Here is a 17551-nt window from a genome sequence, read left to right on the forward strand (position 1 = left end):
CTGGTTCGTCGTCCTGTTTATGCCACTGGTCTCGATGGGTTTATTTGTGCCGGTCTTTCGACCGTGGCTCACACTCTTTTAGGGTAGACAACTTATATCCCCCAACCCCAGCGGCACCACAGTGGTGGTCTGCTGAAGTTGGTCTTCCTGTGATTCCAAACTTAAGGCACGAATGCGAGAAGACCTCCCCGTTAAAAAGTCTCGCCACAGCGAGCAACAGGCCTGCAACGGTACAAATATTGTCACTACACTTCATTCACAATTTGAAACATAGATGGCACCACAAAAAAAATGAGCACCCAACACTATATACACACACCTCAGACTGTTAGATATACACACCTACACTTCCGGCGCAACTTAATCGGTAGTAAATTGCCAATGCCAATAGACCGGAGTTGTGCTCGGTCTGAAGGAAAGAAAGCATATATCCCTCGTGGGGGAGCAGAGTGGAGAGGAGGAGGCATGGTTTTTTTTTTTGGTTTGGCTCCCTTGATCTCGTTCGTTTACCTGTGGTCTTTTTCCCTAACGCTCTGGTATCCACGACACTTTTACGGCAGTTTTGTGAACATCGTCAGGTGAAGTAAAATTAAGTGAGTAACAACTGTAACTCCCTGTCCCAAGGGCCCTGTCCCTTGTGTGTGTGTGTGAGACAGAGTTCCCTTCCTTCTTTCATAGAACCAGAACATACACTCACAATCTCAGAATCGCTGCCCCAAGGTGTTCAAGCTTGACTCGACCCTCAAGCGGCATCGATTGACATGATAAACGGCAGAAATTTAAGAATTTGATAACCACTGCTTTCAATGGACGTCACGAATAACCCTTCATGCCACTCTGGGTAGCAAGTGTGCATTAGCTGGCCAGGGAGCTTACATAACAAGAACAAAGGAAATCAAATATGATGCCGGTAAATTGGCAACGGCTAGAGTAGATTCGATAGAGAGGAAACTCGAGTAGCGTACTTGCAGTGACGTAACCAGCGCAGAAGCCGTCTCGTATATCGCTTCTCCCGAAGACCTCGGTTCAGGTCGGAATGGCGTCAGCAAGTAATGCAGTCCCAACAGCGGTATCAGTATCAGTGTTGCCCGGGCTGCTTTCCTAAAGAGAGATATAAAATAAGAAAATTGATACACACGCACATAACTAGGTTATATAATCGATCTTTTGGTGAGTATTCATTGAAAAGGTAAATTACTTTGTCTGGTTGGCATCCGGTGAATTGACAGCCCTCAGCTTCGTGACTAAAACTCTCACTATGTTTATAAGAAACAGCAGATTCAGCTGCAAAAAACGAGAAAAACACGGTGTATATCCGATTGTTTTGGTGCAGTATTAACTATTTATTCATTATTCAATCAATTTGTATAATTTCCAGTTGTTCTATGTACTCCATATATTATGCATGATCGGAGGAGAAACTAAAATTCAGCTTCGTCTGCGTAAAAGGAATTTGTTTTCAACCCGTATTCAGTGCCTTGAAAGGTTAAGTTGAATAAATTATTGGAAATAAATTACGTATTTTGCTGGATCGATTGTAATGGCTTTTGTGATGTTTAATGTTAACGACGCCACGGAAATTCGATGATTCTGGCAATGATTGATGTCGATTCTCCTTCCAGATATTCCATCACGAACTAAGCTGGAGTTTGAGAAAGCGATGTTTGTATATCATTGCCATCTGTGTTTCTGAAATGTCGAGTCTGATTCGTCGTCGTTAGAAGGACAAGTGTCTACAATACTTCGAAATAATCAGGATCTGCTGTAATATTCTTCGGAATGATCAATTGTATGCAGGAAAATTTTGCTGTATCAGCTGTAATGGTAGTACCCGCACTACCTAAAGGTTGATCACCCTTGCGTTAGAGACTCTTGTACCTAACGTTAACGAATTGAATGTGGTGTGAATTGATATTTCAAGGAACGTAAAAAAAATATGAATACATGCAGATTGTGAGCAACCATTTTGCTCAACCATTTTATTCAGCTGTGTTATGGCAAATGAATGGAGCATGACGTTTAGCGTCGACAAATGCATGGTCGCTCATTTTGGTTCGAACAACCCCATGTTCCTATTTACGAGTTGAAAGGTGTCACACACTATCACGGATGCAACCAGGGTCACCAATTTGGGAATTCTCATTGACGAGCGGCTTAGGTTTCCTGAACATTGTTCAGCGGTGGTCAAAAAATCGAATAGAATGCTCGGCCTCACTTTCACAAAGGTCTCCTCGCGTTCTTTTAAAGTCATTCTTCCGCTTTTCCGAGGCTTGGTTCGTCCTGGACTAGAGTATGCTGTAAGTAAGGTTTTGGAGACCATACCTACAGAGAGACATAGACTTGGTTGAAGGGGTGCAGAGAAAAGCTACGCGTAACCCCGGAGGTGGTAAATTCTAACACAACTGACATGTTTAAAAAGAAATAGGTAAACATGTTGGGGAAAATTGAAAAGCTTTCCCCCACTTCAATAAGACAACCATAAATATTTTTTATGGACATTGTATAATATTTATAATATTTCATAAGGTATATATAATCATTAGTTATATATACCTTATTGTGATTAAATTTTCAATTCGGTTGTGCTGTGTTTCATTAATATATGACACCCATATTTGTTATGGGCATCTTTTTCTCAGCCACCTCGTTGGATATTTTGCCTGTTGTGTCCTTGTATTTGTATAAATACAGAATATGATTCATATTTGGCTCCATGGGTAAATTCAGCGACAAGATTGTTCCAGTTGAGCACTTGATACATAGGGGGTCACCGTATTTCCTTGACGAAAATATGGGAATTCGGGGTCCCAAATTATACGGGAAAATTCACGAAATCTTCAATCGTCGCCAAAAATGATGCTAAAGTCTGCCGATTATGTTCTGAAATCTCTGTAAAATTGACGAATGGCGGGAAATGAAGTGCAATCCCAGTAGAATGTAATGTAATTCACGAAAAAAGAAAAAAAATATGACAAATATGTGAACCACTTGTACCACCATTTTAGGTTTGGCCCGATATTTCGGGTCACCTTTAAATGATTATACCTATGCTTAAACATGAATAAAAATTCGTAAACATGATGACACTCACGAGAAGAGACAGACACACTGGGCCAGACAATATCCACTGGTAAACACTCTCCTGTATCCAACAACTATAAAAATAAAAGGTATAGTAAAATTTCACGGGTTCATTAAAAATAAGTACAACAATTAAAGTTGCTGCAGCCTAATATAGTGAGAAACTTTTTTAAAGTGGCACTTCAGGTGGGCAAAGGCCGAGCCCATGATAAGCCCCACACACACACACACGCACGCACACATGGTGCAAACTATATATTTTAATTTTATGACGCATACCGGCGTAAATTCCATGCGCGAAAATACCCGTTGTTTGCTGCAGGAAATAATTTTTGCAGCAAACTTAGAAATATAGTGACTGGTATTAGAGGGCACAGAATTTATACCGATATGCACCATAACGATAGAAAGTTTATAGTTATATACCACATGTTTTTCATTTCCATGCTGCACAATAGTTTAATATCCCAACAACCATTTTATTCCAAGAAATAACGTTTAGTTTTGTTTTTAATCAATAGATAGCAGCAGCAGGGCCCTGAAAATTAACACGATTTCTCGTATTTATTTTGCAATGTATAAATATGAAATACTGTATTATCGGTCGCACAAGGTCAGGAAATTTTCCTCGTAATATTTTTTTTTCGTGGTTCGCAAATTATTTTTCCCATTTTTGGCGGTTCATGAAAATTTTCATGTAACTTCATGTAACTGTGCAAGGACCAGGCTTTATAGCCGATAGGTAATTTTAGCAATTGCCTTGCATTGCAACTCGACACTGTAGTGCTGTCTGAATTTTTTTTTTTTTAATGTCCTAGTTTTTATCAGGATTTGTTCCGGTTTCTCAGTCCGGGTGATCTGGATACCCTATCCTAGGCCTGCCCAAGTGCGGTCTTACTATATATAAGTCGGCTATAATTCTACAAGCGTGGTGAAGTATAACTTGGCGACTCAAAGTCAACGGAGAGTTATAATGGGCGGTTTGACTCATTTTAGCATTGTTTCAAGTCCCGTGATAATATTTTTCGGGCATCTATGACTAAGTTACATGTCCGACCAGGCGTTTAAATTTCTACAGATTCGTCCAGCTCTGGTACTCTCATCTCTTGAGAACTTCTAGGGGGTACGAAAGTCTTTTAGGCATTTCTCTGGGGATATCAGAACTTCCCTCGCATTTCTAGGCACTAGAATAAGCAAGCGGGTGTTGGCGTTCAATTTCTTCTCCTGAGCTGACATTTAGAACTGAAAAGATGAACCTCCCCCCCCCCCCTCCCACGCTTGAGAAAATCCCGCGTACGCTACTGGTTCTAAAGATATACAGATATACGTTTATTCTCGAACCTCAAGGGGAGCAGTACGCATGCCTTCTACGCATTTCCAGGTACACATACGCCATCTACCTATATTTAGAAGTACGCACGACTGTTACGAAGTTTTAGGGATACGAAAGTTTCTTATGCCTTTCAAAGGTTATACAAAGTATGTGCCTATTATGTGTTTCCCACGGGGATTCTCACACATTTCCGGGGGTACTCGAGAAATGAAATGTAGTGAGAACACTACTGTAGAAGGCATGATATTTTTCGTCATTTGATTACCATGTTTAAAAACTACGTGTTATACTTACAATTCTGTATGCGTTGAAGAGCTTCCTCGCAGCACCGCGTATAGAGATATCAAGATGAGAGGGATACCTGAAAAGAAAAATCCGGGTGAAGTATGATCTAACTCAAATATATAGTATGTATAAATTAATTCTTTTTGGGTATATGAGCGATATTTCTAGAAACATTTTGTCATTCGATTCTGGCATTCCTTCCACTCATACAGACGTCATTTTGTATTATGTGTTCCGGTTCGTGGGATAGAAATGTTAAAAAAAATCGAGCTATGAATATAGGTGCGTTATTTACGTCCTAACCACTGATTCAAGATTCATCCACCCGATTCATGAAGTGTATGGCCCGAATGCCAAAGGAATGGCAAAGTCAATACAGGCCTGAGAATGCTCAAAGATCACCGCATTCATATCATAGATCAAACGACGGATTTCTGACCTTGTCACATTTCTTGCGGTCAGGTAACGAATGATGGATTATATCTCACAGCTCTGTTTCTTCGAACATTTCCACCCCACGATACGGAACGGACCGCGGATACTGTGACATCATACAAGATGGCGTCTGCTTGAGTACAACGGAAGGCACTACGCATGGTACTTAGAACTACGCAATGAATATGTATCGATTCTCTTACCCCATCCAACGAAATAGAATATTTTGACAATGATGTCTTCGCTGACGAACGCTACCACCAGGACGGTGTGCAGGTAGAGCCCCTCGCAGAACATCCAGAAATAATTACTGACCATGAAATAGTGAACCATCACGTGTAGAATTTGGCAGGTTATCTGCGACCAGAAATAAACATTATATATTTTAAGTATGATATGGAAACAGCCACTGCTCGACTTACGAACATCGGCGTAAAGTCGAAAATCTGACGAAACATTTTCCGGCTAGAACCGATTCATTAGAAATTCTCCAGAAGAATCTTTATGAGGTGCTTACACGGTTTGCTACTTCCGTTTCAGACGGCTACCTGGTAGATTAGCTTATCCTAGCACGGTCTATCCAACTCATTAATTCCCCTTGGGGGACATAGCAAGGACCATATTCTGGTTTGGTGGTGGTAAGTTAACTAGAGCTTATATACATAACATTGCCGCGGGGTTCCTGGGGCACCAGAAGAGTAATTTGATGTTACTCGTCCAAGGGTCCCACGAACGTAAGTTTCAAATATCTGGTGTAGTTGGAGTGAAATCGCGCTAAGTGGAAGGTCACTAAGGGAGTAAGGGATCGGAAGCGTAAGAAGTAAGTTATTGTGGCTCCTACAACGGAAAGGATGGCAATGCTTTTCATGGCGTCTCAAGGATTCACTGCATTTTTGTTTCATATGTACAGGGTGGGCAAAAAGTCCTTAGAAATTTTAAAAGTGGATAAAAACCGGAAAAATAACCGAAATAAAAAACGGTTTACAAGGTTAGCATCGGGTGTTTTTTACGGGGAAAAAACTAAAAAAAAACAACAAAAAACAGCCGATAGGGGTGCTGGTACTATATATACCGGTTGGAAATATGACCTCTCTTAGCGATGCTAACCCTGCAAACCATTTTTTATTTCAGTTATTTATCGGGATTTTATGAATTTTTAAGGTTTCCACGGACTTTCTGCTCACCCTGCACTACAAATTTACTGAAAAAATGAATACGGGGAGGGGTGCTAAAAGTCTTGGTTTTGTATCGCAGTTCATTGTGGTATTCGTTCGGGTATTTATATGGACCATTTTAACCAAATATCGCCACGTGTATCACCATAGGTGTCGTTATAAAGAGTAATTTTGGTTCTAAATCGGGAAGTGGCTGGATATCTAACGAAACAACCACCGGGAGAAAAAGACACTTCCTCGTAGAACAATCCAGAAAGCACAAATGGATTAAGCAGAAAGTCAGAAAAAAACCTTTGAAAATTCTTTAAAAAAGTAGAGAAATTATTGAGCAAAGTTGGCATTTTTGCCCAGAAGATATGTATACAGGTCGGTATATAAACAAGCTGACACTACTCAGACTTATGTAGTGCCCATTCTGAGTATATATAAATTTTTATGGACCATGGGGGGGAGGGGGCGAAATATTCAATAACATAAATTGTTCGATTTTTGACCACCAGGTTAAAAAGTGGCGCTTTTTTATTGCATTTTCTTTTTTCCATGGATGCATATAATGTACATACCATGCTTCAATGGAATACGTCTACCGCGACGGGCGCTACATAGGTCGGAGTAGTGTGACTATAATCAAGCTTAGTGTCAGATGAAATTGTACTGACAATGCTATGGCCTATGCGGCGGACGTATTTCATTGAAACTTGGTATATACGTTATTTGGACCATGGGAAAAATATAACTGCGGTCAAAGAAGCGCCACTTTTCACTTGGTGGTCAAAAATCGAACAATTCTTTTTTATTGAAGCTTTCTTTCCCCTCTCCCCCCATGGTCTGACATATAAAAGACAACTGATAAATGAACCTTCCCAACAGGATATTCTCGCCATTTTTTAATGAATTTTTACAAAATTTTAAGTACGTTTTCACCAACATTCCATTGGGGAGTCTACAGAATATTCAGTGAGATCTTCCATCATCAAAAAGGATTGATAACTGGGATTTGACCCTACAACCAGTACTTTATGAGATATTTTGCTATTTTTCCCTTGATTTTTCTGCCCCGAATCTCTTATCAGAATGTCACGTTTTTGTTTTAACGAAGCTTACTTGAATTTCTAATCTCTACCTAACGTCATGGATGGAAATAATTTTCAGTATCTAAAGTCAGTATTCATTAAAACGTGCAGAAATGCCCCAAACACGATCTCACCTTATTATGAAGTATCACAGACGGATTCTCGATTACCTCGGTGTACCAAACAATCCACATGATGTTGTTGATAATGAATGATATGAACAGATTCTTATGGATAGTGATCCTCGTGCATTTCAACGACCTATAATAAAAAACATACGTAACAATGAACGTGAAAAATTATCAAAATACGAATTTCGTACCTAAAACCATCTCCTGTATTTCGAATCAATACATGGATCGGCCAAACGAGAATTAATATTGTGTCCGCGAGTTTTGGTATCCCAATAAACGGGATTGTTATTACATATTGTTATGTAATAATAATCCCGTTAATACCTTCTTCCGCATACACTCCCGCGTCATTACAAATAAATCTCAATTCTACTGATAATCCGCGATATGTAACGCAACATACACATATACGCTGTTAATATCGTATCCTGATGCAATCAATGGCTGGACATAAACTGATAATTTCATTACACAAAACATCACATTCATGTCATTTAAATTGTCACAACGAACAGCTCGACAGAGATTTACATTTTCGAAATCATTCCAGAATATCCTACCCCCGAAATAATACCATTCTCTTTCGCATCTGTCGATTAATAACTGTGCAGGTATGCGTTGCGTTGAAAGTTTTAATTCCAGAAACAAACAATGTGAAACTTATACAGTGGACTGATTCAGGAATGGAAAGTTTACAAACTGTATGAGGTACGACCAGGAAAACACCGGCATGAGGATTAGTCGGAGAGTGAAACAGACGGTACTGTACGCATAAATGTATCGTATTTGCGACTTGAAGTTTTCATTCATTGCTTCGGTCAATCATGGTTTTGAATGTGAATTTCACTGGAATCGCTCCCTTCAAAAATGTAGAATCTACTATGTAGAAGGAAATGTTTCGGAACTAGTCTATACGTCCGTTTGAGTGAATCATTCCATTGCATAAACCTCGACTAAGTATAGCGGAACAATATCTAGGGTAGAATGGTTTGATTCAAATCCAAGAGAAATCTGAAGTAGTAAAATAAATCAACCGGTTAATTTCTTTCAGTGACATCGACATATGTATACTGTACATATATATACACAGGGCGATTCAGAAAAGATGGGGGAAAAACTTTAAGAGGGTGATAGTACACACCAATACAAACAATTGTCATCAAAGAATGCATGGTCTAACATGAAATGCAAACGCCCGCAAACGTTAAAACGGCATTACTGTTGTAATTTATCGGGAGAAAATAGAAACGCCATGCATGCAAATGTAACCTGGGGAAGAAGAAGGAACCGCATGCAAACCTTCGTCGCAGTGAATAAAAGGCGCGGACGGCAGCCCCGTGAAGTTATTCCAGCGTGCTCCAACCGTTCTAACAGTTGTAAAGTACGGGATGATAGCACACTTTAGTGATGTTGAGTCCGCGCCTTTTATTCACGGTGACGCAGATTTGCATACGGTTTCTTCTTCTTCTCCCCCAGGTTATATTTGCATGCATGTTGTTCTCTTTCTCCTGATAAATTACAACAGGAATGCCGTTTTAACGTTTGCGTTTCATGTTAGACCATGCATTCTTTTATGACAATTGCTTGTATTGGTGTGTACTACCACCTCTTAAAAATTTCCCACGTTTTCCGAATCACCCTGTATGCAGGTTGCTTAGTTAACAGGGAGTATGGCATTTTACTGGAGATACGTTGATCCGAGAGGCATACCTTTCCAATTAGGAAAAAGTTTTCAAGTAACAGGTAGTACTCAGATACGGGTTGCATATTTATTCAAATAGAAAAAAAATAACTTTTTATACCGTTCCGTATACTCAAAAACTCAATTAGAAAGTTGTTGTCCTGTCTCTACAGTTACCAAAAAAAAAAAAAAAAAAAAATCATGTTTCTAAGTGCATTATTCGCTCAGATATTCCAATTCGAAAAACGGAGGAAAGTTGTGGGAAAAACAGTGTTAAATACGGGTAAACCGTGTCTCCCGTATTTAATGCTGATTTTTCCCAACTTTTCTCCGTTTTTTGGAATTCGAATATCTCAGTGAATATTGCACTTTTTTTTGTTGGCATCAAGAGAGACAGAGCAACAACTTTTTACTTAGGTTTTGAGGTATAAAAGGTTGATTCTTTTATTTTGAAAACTATACAACCCCTTGTAACATGAATGGCATATCTGAGTAGGGCTACTACACGTTATTTGTAAACTTTCTCCTAATTGGAAATACGTCTCTAGCATCAACGGCTCTCCAGGAAAATACCATATTCCCTGTTTGCTATATGCATCCTATATATATATATATAAATTTGGATGAACTGTATTTTTACGAGAGTACGTGTTCGTTAGCTCTAATGGTGTGGGGTCAGAATCCATGGTTGTGGATACTTTGCCCTTTGAAGACCGGACACACCTCGCTTCCCATCTCATAGAGATAACCCATCTCATAAGTTGTGGATACTGACGATCCCTACGATGATGAGATGATTCATCAGGAACACGCGAGAAAAACGATGATTTCAGTTACTGGAACAAGAACCTAGAGGTTCAGGCCACTTGAGCCAGTGACAGAAGTCCCCCCCCCCCCGCACGCTGCTCGTGACGTCAGAAAGTAGTCCATCCTCAATCAGAATATTCAGAGGGGGAAAAGTTCCGCTGCACGTGCCAGTATTATCGTTGCGCGGAAAAGAAATGATCGGACTCAGAATTGGCGATTTCTATGCCCCCACATCCAATCACCATGCGGTATTTGTGAGCCAATTAGGAAGATTCTACGCCAAAATACGAAGAAACAAAAAAGGATGCTACGGTTCAAAATGTGGCAAACTTGCTAGGTAGTCTTAATGACGTTGCAGATGAACTTGGTAACTCGTGCGGAGGCCCTCTATCTGTAGAAAGTGCGTCTTGAGCCTTTCTCCCAATAATCTTGATACAGTACTGTGTGCTTGCGTGAAAACCCCACATTTTTAGGCCAATTGGTTGATTTATTAAATAATTTATAAAATGTGTCATGGACTTTTCGTCCACTCTGTAGACGTACAACAAAGAATATATGACATTATCTCAATATTGAGAGACTTACTTGAAATAATAGAATATGACGAGTGATATGAAGAGAGCGATCGCTGACAGAGAGTATCCAGCGATGTATATGGAATTGATGTATTGGCGAAACTGTAAAATAAATAAAAAAAACAACAATTTAAACGATGGCTCTGTTTTATTTTCCTCCGAATAAATTATTTATATGAATGCGCCATTTCAAAAAAAAAAATTGTAATCATTTTCTCTCCTAATATAGAAAACAAATTCTCTCAGCCCTATTTCCCTGGCAGAACCCTTGCAATAACGCTCATGTCCATGAAACCTTACTGTCCTTATCACTAGTACTATTCGCTACGAAACAGAACGGACTGGGCCAACACCTTCTATAAAAGAACGCCTGCGCGCGAAGCTTTGACGTTACTGAAGTCGTCCATTTCAGCCATTGGATATAACGTGAGAACAAGACGCGCCTCCACGTCAAGATTCCATAGGAGCTTCTAACGTATTGGAGGCGCACTGGAATTCAGAACAGAACCTTCCCCCCTCCCCCCATCGAACAGAGAGCCCACACGCCCCGGGCCAACGCTGTCATTTATTGCTTATTGAAAAAGTTTACATAATGGACAAAGTTTACATAAGGGAAGGCCCACGGCGCGTCACGGGTCCCAGTTGCAGAATCAATCTGAAAAATGAAAATGCATCCCGTCTGTCACCACAGGGCCGCTTAGCTCTTGTCTATCGCTCCCACCCGGCCGTCTGCTGAGGAGCTGTCCCACTTGGACGTCTGCCAAGGAGGTAATGCTCTACCTGTTCGTCTATATTGGATATACATAGTAGTCCGACGTACGCGAAATCTTCACCCTTTTTCTGCAGTATACCCAATGACTATAGGTGAAATGGGAAACTTCAGTGGCGTCACGAGCTTCGCGTGGAGGCTTTCTGCTATAGAAGGCGTTGACTGGGCACGGCCAGACTCGGACGCGATATAAGCTCATAGCCCCGGAGGGCGTAGTCGTGCGGGAGAAAAGTCTGAGAGTTACCAGAATAAAACACTAATAATTGGAGTTCCTACCATGGGATATAAATGACCCCTAGTCATGTATGTGCATTCATATATAAATATTAAAAAAAAACATGTTTTTAGGTCAGACATATAACGAATAGAATCAGATTAAACAATGAATTCGGGGGCCCTCTATTTTAGGGTACCCAGAGGACCCTTTGAAAATATGTATTCAAATGCTAGATTTAAAGAAGCGTATACCCATATGCATATATGAATTAAAGTGCAAGACCGCACAATAAAATCGGGCGAGGGGCCCATTGGGTGGGACCTGAACGACCAAGAGTCATGTTCATTCAGATACAATTTCAAAAACCATGTGAGAGGTCTAGAATAACGAAAATAATCAGGTTATACAAGGAGTTCGGGGTGCCTTTGACAATATGAATTCACGTACCTGATTCAAATTAACGTCTATGTACACAAATATAATGCAAAAAAAGTATAAATGTGTGTTAATTATGACACTATAACGTATAAGTTAAAACATATTACCTATGTATATGTTGTAGTAAATGTGATAGATCGGTTATTACGCATACTCACCAAATTTGATAAATTTTATCTTAAACCACGAGATTGTAATTAGCCTGGATATACACAAATACAATACAAAAAAAAAATGTATAAACGTGTGCCATATATGACTTATGTATATGTTACTGTAAATGTGGTAAATCAGTTACTACGCATACTTACCAAATCGTCTCGGTAAGTATGATAAATTTATCACTTTTACCGGCGAATATGCATATTAACAAAGCATCGTTGGTAAATTTGATAAATACTGAAAAAATTATCACATTTACTGGCGATTATTGATAATAACCAAGCCGCTGTTAAATTTGATAAATATTTGAAATTTATCACCTTTATCTGTGATTATGGATAATGCCCCTATAGTGTAGTAGGTGAATTTGATAAATGAAAACACACAAAATTCCAAATGAGTCCAGCATGTGCGATGAATATAGCCGGACCCTGATATAATGATAGCAAATTTTACGATCGTACCCCCGATATAAAGATACAATACGTGTATGAATTATCCTATACGATTTGTCATGCTTACCAACGAAGCGACACGGGGGGTATTATGCATAATTGCCCGTAAAAGGGATAATTTTTTCTCAGTGTTTATTAAATTTACCGGCGACGCTGGGGCACTGGCATAATTGCCGGTAAAAGTGTTAAATTTAAAGAAATGCGATCTTGTTATTGATTTTGGGTCGCGGCTAAAAAAGTTGAAGAACCCCTGATATAAAGTGAGTGTCGCTCGGTCAATACAATACAATACTTTATCTCGAGAATTTTGCTCCAGAATGGGTCGGACAAAACTATTGAAGGTACACATCAGAGTCGCACTGTCACACTTCGAACAGCACTTTCTTATCATGTAAGCAACAGCTTTTGCTCACGATTTTTCTTATATAACTGGACATTAAAAGGCTCTGGCCTATATCGATTCCTAGGTCAGAATGTGCGTCTACTGCTTTTAATACACAATTATTTAGAAAATATCGGCATTCAGGATTGTTGATCCCTATGTTTAACACGAACATTTTATCCAGGGATACAGGCAATGAATTGTGTTCACTCCATATCAAAAAGCGATCACATGCCAGGTGAAGGCTATAAAGCATGTCGTGTCAAGGTTATATCTTCTTGTCCCTAAATTCTACAACTATCTGCCTAATCAACTCCTTAACAGTAATACAGTACTTCATTATTAGCCTTAAAAAACAATTAAAATACTACCTGTTTTCAATAAATAATATTGAATATGCTTACATGATACATAACAATTGTAATTTGTAATTGCCAGTAAGGGGCATTTGCCTCCTTAGTAATTTTTTTTCCTCTTCTTTTCTCTGTATTCCACATTTTTTTCACTAATAAAGTATTGTATTGTATTTATTCTTTCAAATTTACTAATGTCACTTGAGTACTATGCATAATCGCCGAAAAATGATAAAATTATGGACATTTTATCAAACTTATTGAAATGCTTGGCTATGTATGTATTATAAATGCTTGTATGTATAAATGCTTGGTATGTATAATAACCGCATTTATCACATTTACCCCGTAACATATACACAGAAGAGCGAGACTGAACAGACAACGGGCATTTGTAGCAATTGATTTGTCTACGTCTCCGACTTGCACTTAAAACTTTTATGGCCACCGCAAATACCCGTCGAAAATCCATAAGTACCCGTGAGCCATGAACTGACCGCGTCCTTCCATTTCAAAATGAATGTCCGAAACGACGGAACGCCCGACTGGACGTAATTAACTCGCTCATAAATGCTTTTAATTACCGTTCTATATGAGACGTTATACGATGCTAAACCACCTCGAACAGGCACGACTGGTCTTTAATATAGGCCTGGAAAAAGCTGTGGAAAACCACGTCCTCCTGTAGGCGATCGGTTTAATTACCTAAGTTCTAAACATAGGCGTAGCGTAGGTCGGTTAATTTTGTTGCTGTTCAGTTGAGAACGGGCGACTGTGTATATACTCCGCTCCTCCTTCTTTGGGTATTATAGCCAAAGGTCATGGTCATACCGAGTTGGTATATTGGAGTTACTTCGCGCGAACGGAATTACTCCCTCGAGGTTGAATAAAAAATGCTTGCGTGGGTCGGTGATAAATATCAAGTATGAACAAAGCTCATTCGTCGACATGTTGAATGTAACAACTCCTATGTCTATTACCATTCACTAATTTGCAACAAAAATCAGTGGAATACGTAAAGGATGTCCCAAAATTGACGGGCACATTTGGCAAGTGAATAAATAATAATGAAGGGGAAGAAGAAGCAATAGTAATGCATCATTTGCTGAATTGTGCTTGGAAAAGCGGTGAAATTTTCAGTTGCACAGAATTTCAAAATTAGTTACGGATTTTCGTAACAGATAATACTGCAATCTCGAAAACTAAAATATGTATTTTTATTTAAGGGAAGTTAGTGCACGCAAATTTTCCAAAAAAACACATTTTCCAATCAATTCACGTGCCACTTCTCACGCGTGTTGGCCACCCCCAGCATCAGACAGTTCACATAAGTGGCGTGGAATGTATCTACTATTTGCAGCAATGCAAGATAGTACAGCTTCAAAACCAAATTCGCAGAAACTCGTGCAAACGTTTCAGTCGCTAGCTACGTCCTAAATTAAAGTAATACAGAATTTCGAAATTAGTTACATAGATCGTTGAGAGATGGAGCTGCAGGGTGGGAAAGGAAAATGCAGTATTTTCGAAATCGGGGCGGATACGTTGCACGAGATTCTATAGTGGTCATGGTGTGGTCGCGGAACGAAATTCGCAGAAACCCGTGCTAACTTCTCGGCCGGGATGCGAATAAACAGATCCTACTCTGCTAGCAACATTACAGAAATTTTGCGCATCGTGATTGGTCGAAGTTATTGATGTGCCATTACGTCACTTATAGTGACATACTTGGCGGCATTCAAATTTGGCGAAGTTGAGCGATGGTTTTTTTTTCTCTATCGTTTCATTTTCGCGCGTGGCTTCAAGCGGTTTTTCGATTCCTCAAATTTTATTGTTTTATTTTATTAATTTCAGAAAGGCTTAAATTATAATATTTAATATTTATTATATTTAGAGATACGTAAATTTCGCAACAAAAAAAAAAGTTTTAAAATCAGAAATTTTGCATTTATTCACAATAAGGAATTTCACGAAAACAACAACAACACACACACATGCACAAACACTCGAATAAATAAAACAGTTCAAATAAAAGGACTGGAAAATGTTAAAGTGATAAAAGGGATAAGGGGCCGTTCAAGTATTACGTCATCATCGATGGGCTGGCTTTTGATGACAAGGGGGGAGGGGGGTTTGGATAATGCTGACGTCATCAACCACCCTTTATGAAAATATGCGTTAGGATTCAGAGGGGCAGAGCTGATGACGAAATTTTGCTGACAAGTGGGGGGGGGGGGTCAAAAATGGCCAAAAATTTGCTTACGTAATACTTTAACGGCCCCAATTTCAAAGTGTGTTAAGTGATAATTGCAATATACAACTTTGATCACAATCCACAAATGTCCACAAAATAAAAATAAGTGTTGTATCGAAATTACTGTAAGTTTGTATTGTAAAGTCGATTTATAAAGTAAAGTCATTTGTAAGTCGTATTGTAAGTTTTTGCGAAAAGGAATAAATAAGAATGTATGTGAATATATGAGGTTTTAACATGAGTATACATGGGATTAAATGCGATTACATATTCAAATAAATGCTGGTTACCATATTTCCACAGAGTATTGAAGATGGTAAATATATAACACAGATTTTTTTTTAAAGTTCAAAACGCTAGTTCATTGTACACACAGGTGACATCTAACACATCCATAATGCTTAAAAAATGCACTGTGGATATCACAAATGGTCTTAACCAAGAAAATAATCCGGATACAGTCAAATAGCGTTTTAACGAATACCGTTATAGTGAAAATCTTGTTTTAGCGAACACTTTTCTAATTCCCCAAATAAGTTTACATAGGAACAATGCTAAGTAACCTGGAATTCCTTTATAATGAAATTTCGTTTAACGAAGTGATTCCTCCGGTCTCTTGGCGTTCGTTATAAAGTGATTCGACTGTATAACATACTGAGAAAAAAATCCCAGAAAAATAGTCAAAAAACAGATTTTATTGTACATTTATTTGGGTGATATCTTAAGTAGGAGTTTATATCTTTATTAGATTTTGTTTAGATTTTTATTCATTTGTTCTTGGTGATATCTTGACGTTTTCTCACAAAAAGACCCAAATTATTCTCAATAATTTAACATATTGCGAGAATAGTTAGTTACATTTCTCATGAACAGGTAACAATAAATAACTTTTTACATTTATCGCCATCTTTTGAGAAAAAATGCAACTATATCAGCAATAAAATTTCTGACATTGAATAAAATCCCGTCTTTCTGTGTAAAACTGTATCGTCTAATGCTTTTCGAATTATTGAAATTTTACTTGTTTTTATTACTTTGTGATCTTTTTATTATACAAATACAACGCCACAACAGGCAAATTGCCCAACGAGGTGGCTGACTTAAGAACATCATGGATCCCCGAGCCATTTTTTGGAGGCCCTACCTACTACTGCTACACACACAACCCCCCCCCCCCGCGGAACCCCCAACGAATCGGTACATGCGGGAATGTGCGTGTACGTGTAGTGAAATCTGACGTGAAGTTTTTTGTTTCTCTGTAATGCTTGTTATGTGTAGTGCTGCCATCTGCCACCAGTTTTTCTAACTATGAGTGAAGTGTTATGATTGAATGATTTATCGTTGTAGGACTGTTGCTCTCTGTGACGAGACTTTTTAACGGGGAGATCGGCTCGCATTTGCGCCTCGAAGTTGGGAACCACAGAAAACCAACTTCAGCCGACCACTGGTGGTGACGATGATGGAAGAACAATTGTTGCAAATCAATTCGGTCACTTGAAAAGATCTGCTAATGCAAGTATGGTGTGGTGTGTGTGAGAGGTGTATATAAAATTCATAAACATCAGTGGAGGGGTTTTTTCTTTCTGAATTTTTAAATTGCACACTGTTGTCAACTTCAAAGGGTAAAACCGTTAGCATAAATCTCAAAAATATCATTAACATTTCCAAAAATGTCTGCATGTTGTTGTTGTATATCTCGTTTTCTAGTACATTTCCAAAACTTTTCAAGAATCAATCAAAAACTCTATATTCGTATTATATTATATTTCAATTAAGTGCCGCATCAGCTTATTTTGTTCACGACTATCTCAATAATGCATATATGCTATTGCTACGTATTCTAATTTCAACTCCTCGCTTATGACATACACGTTGGTTATTACATACACTTCTCGAATCACCTAGGGGCTATGTTATAACCAGACTCGACCGTATTTACATCTAA

General features: G+C 38.8%; 1 protein-coding gene across 3 annotated transcripts in view; it reads right to left on the reverse strand.

Annotated features, from left to right (window-relative positions):
* The window catches only part of LOC149088824 (calcitonin gene-related peptide type 1 receptor-like), a 143542-nt gene that overhangs the window by 7336 nt on the left and 118655 nt on the right, over nucleotides 1-17551 (reverse strand). For all 3 annotated transcript variants that reach the window (XM_089250305.1, XM_089250304.1, XM_089250312.1), the window contains 7 exons: nucleotides 10590-10681; nucleotides 7517-7643; nucleotides 5338-5491; nucleotides 4709-4775; nucleotides 3092-3155; nucleotides 1199-1284; nucleotides 966-1101 (listed from right to left, as the gene is read on the reverse strand). In XM_089250305.1, the coding sequence (XP_089106431.1) occupies nucleotides 966-1101; nucleotides 1199-1284; nucleotides 3092-3155; nucleotides 4709-4775; nucleotides 5338-5491; nucleotides 7517-7643; nucleotides 10590-10681 (726 nt within the window). The remainder of the gene's footprint in view (nucleotides 1-965; nucleotides 1102-1198; nucleotides 1285-3091; nucleotides 3156-4708; nucleotides 4776-5337; nucleotides 5492-7516; nucleotides 7644-10589; nucleotides 10682-17551) is intronic.

This window comes from Pholcus phalangioides, unplaced genomic scaffold, assembly GCF_987345545.1.
Source record: "Pholcus phalangioides strain wild (caught in Gottingen) unplaced genomic scaffold, Ppha-v1.0 ptg000003l_1, whole genome shotgun sequence".
Taxonomy (NCBI): domain Eukaryota; kingdom Metazoa; phylum Arthropoda; class Arachnida; order Araneae; family Pholcidae; genus Pholcus; species Pholcus phalangioides.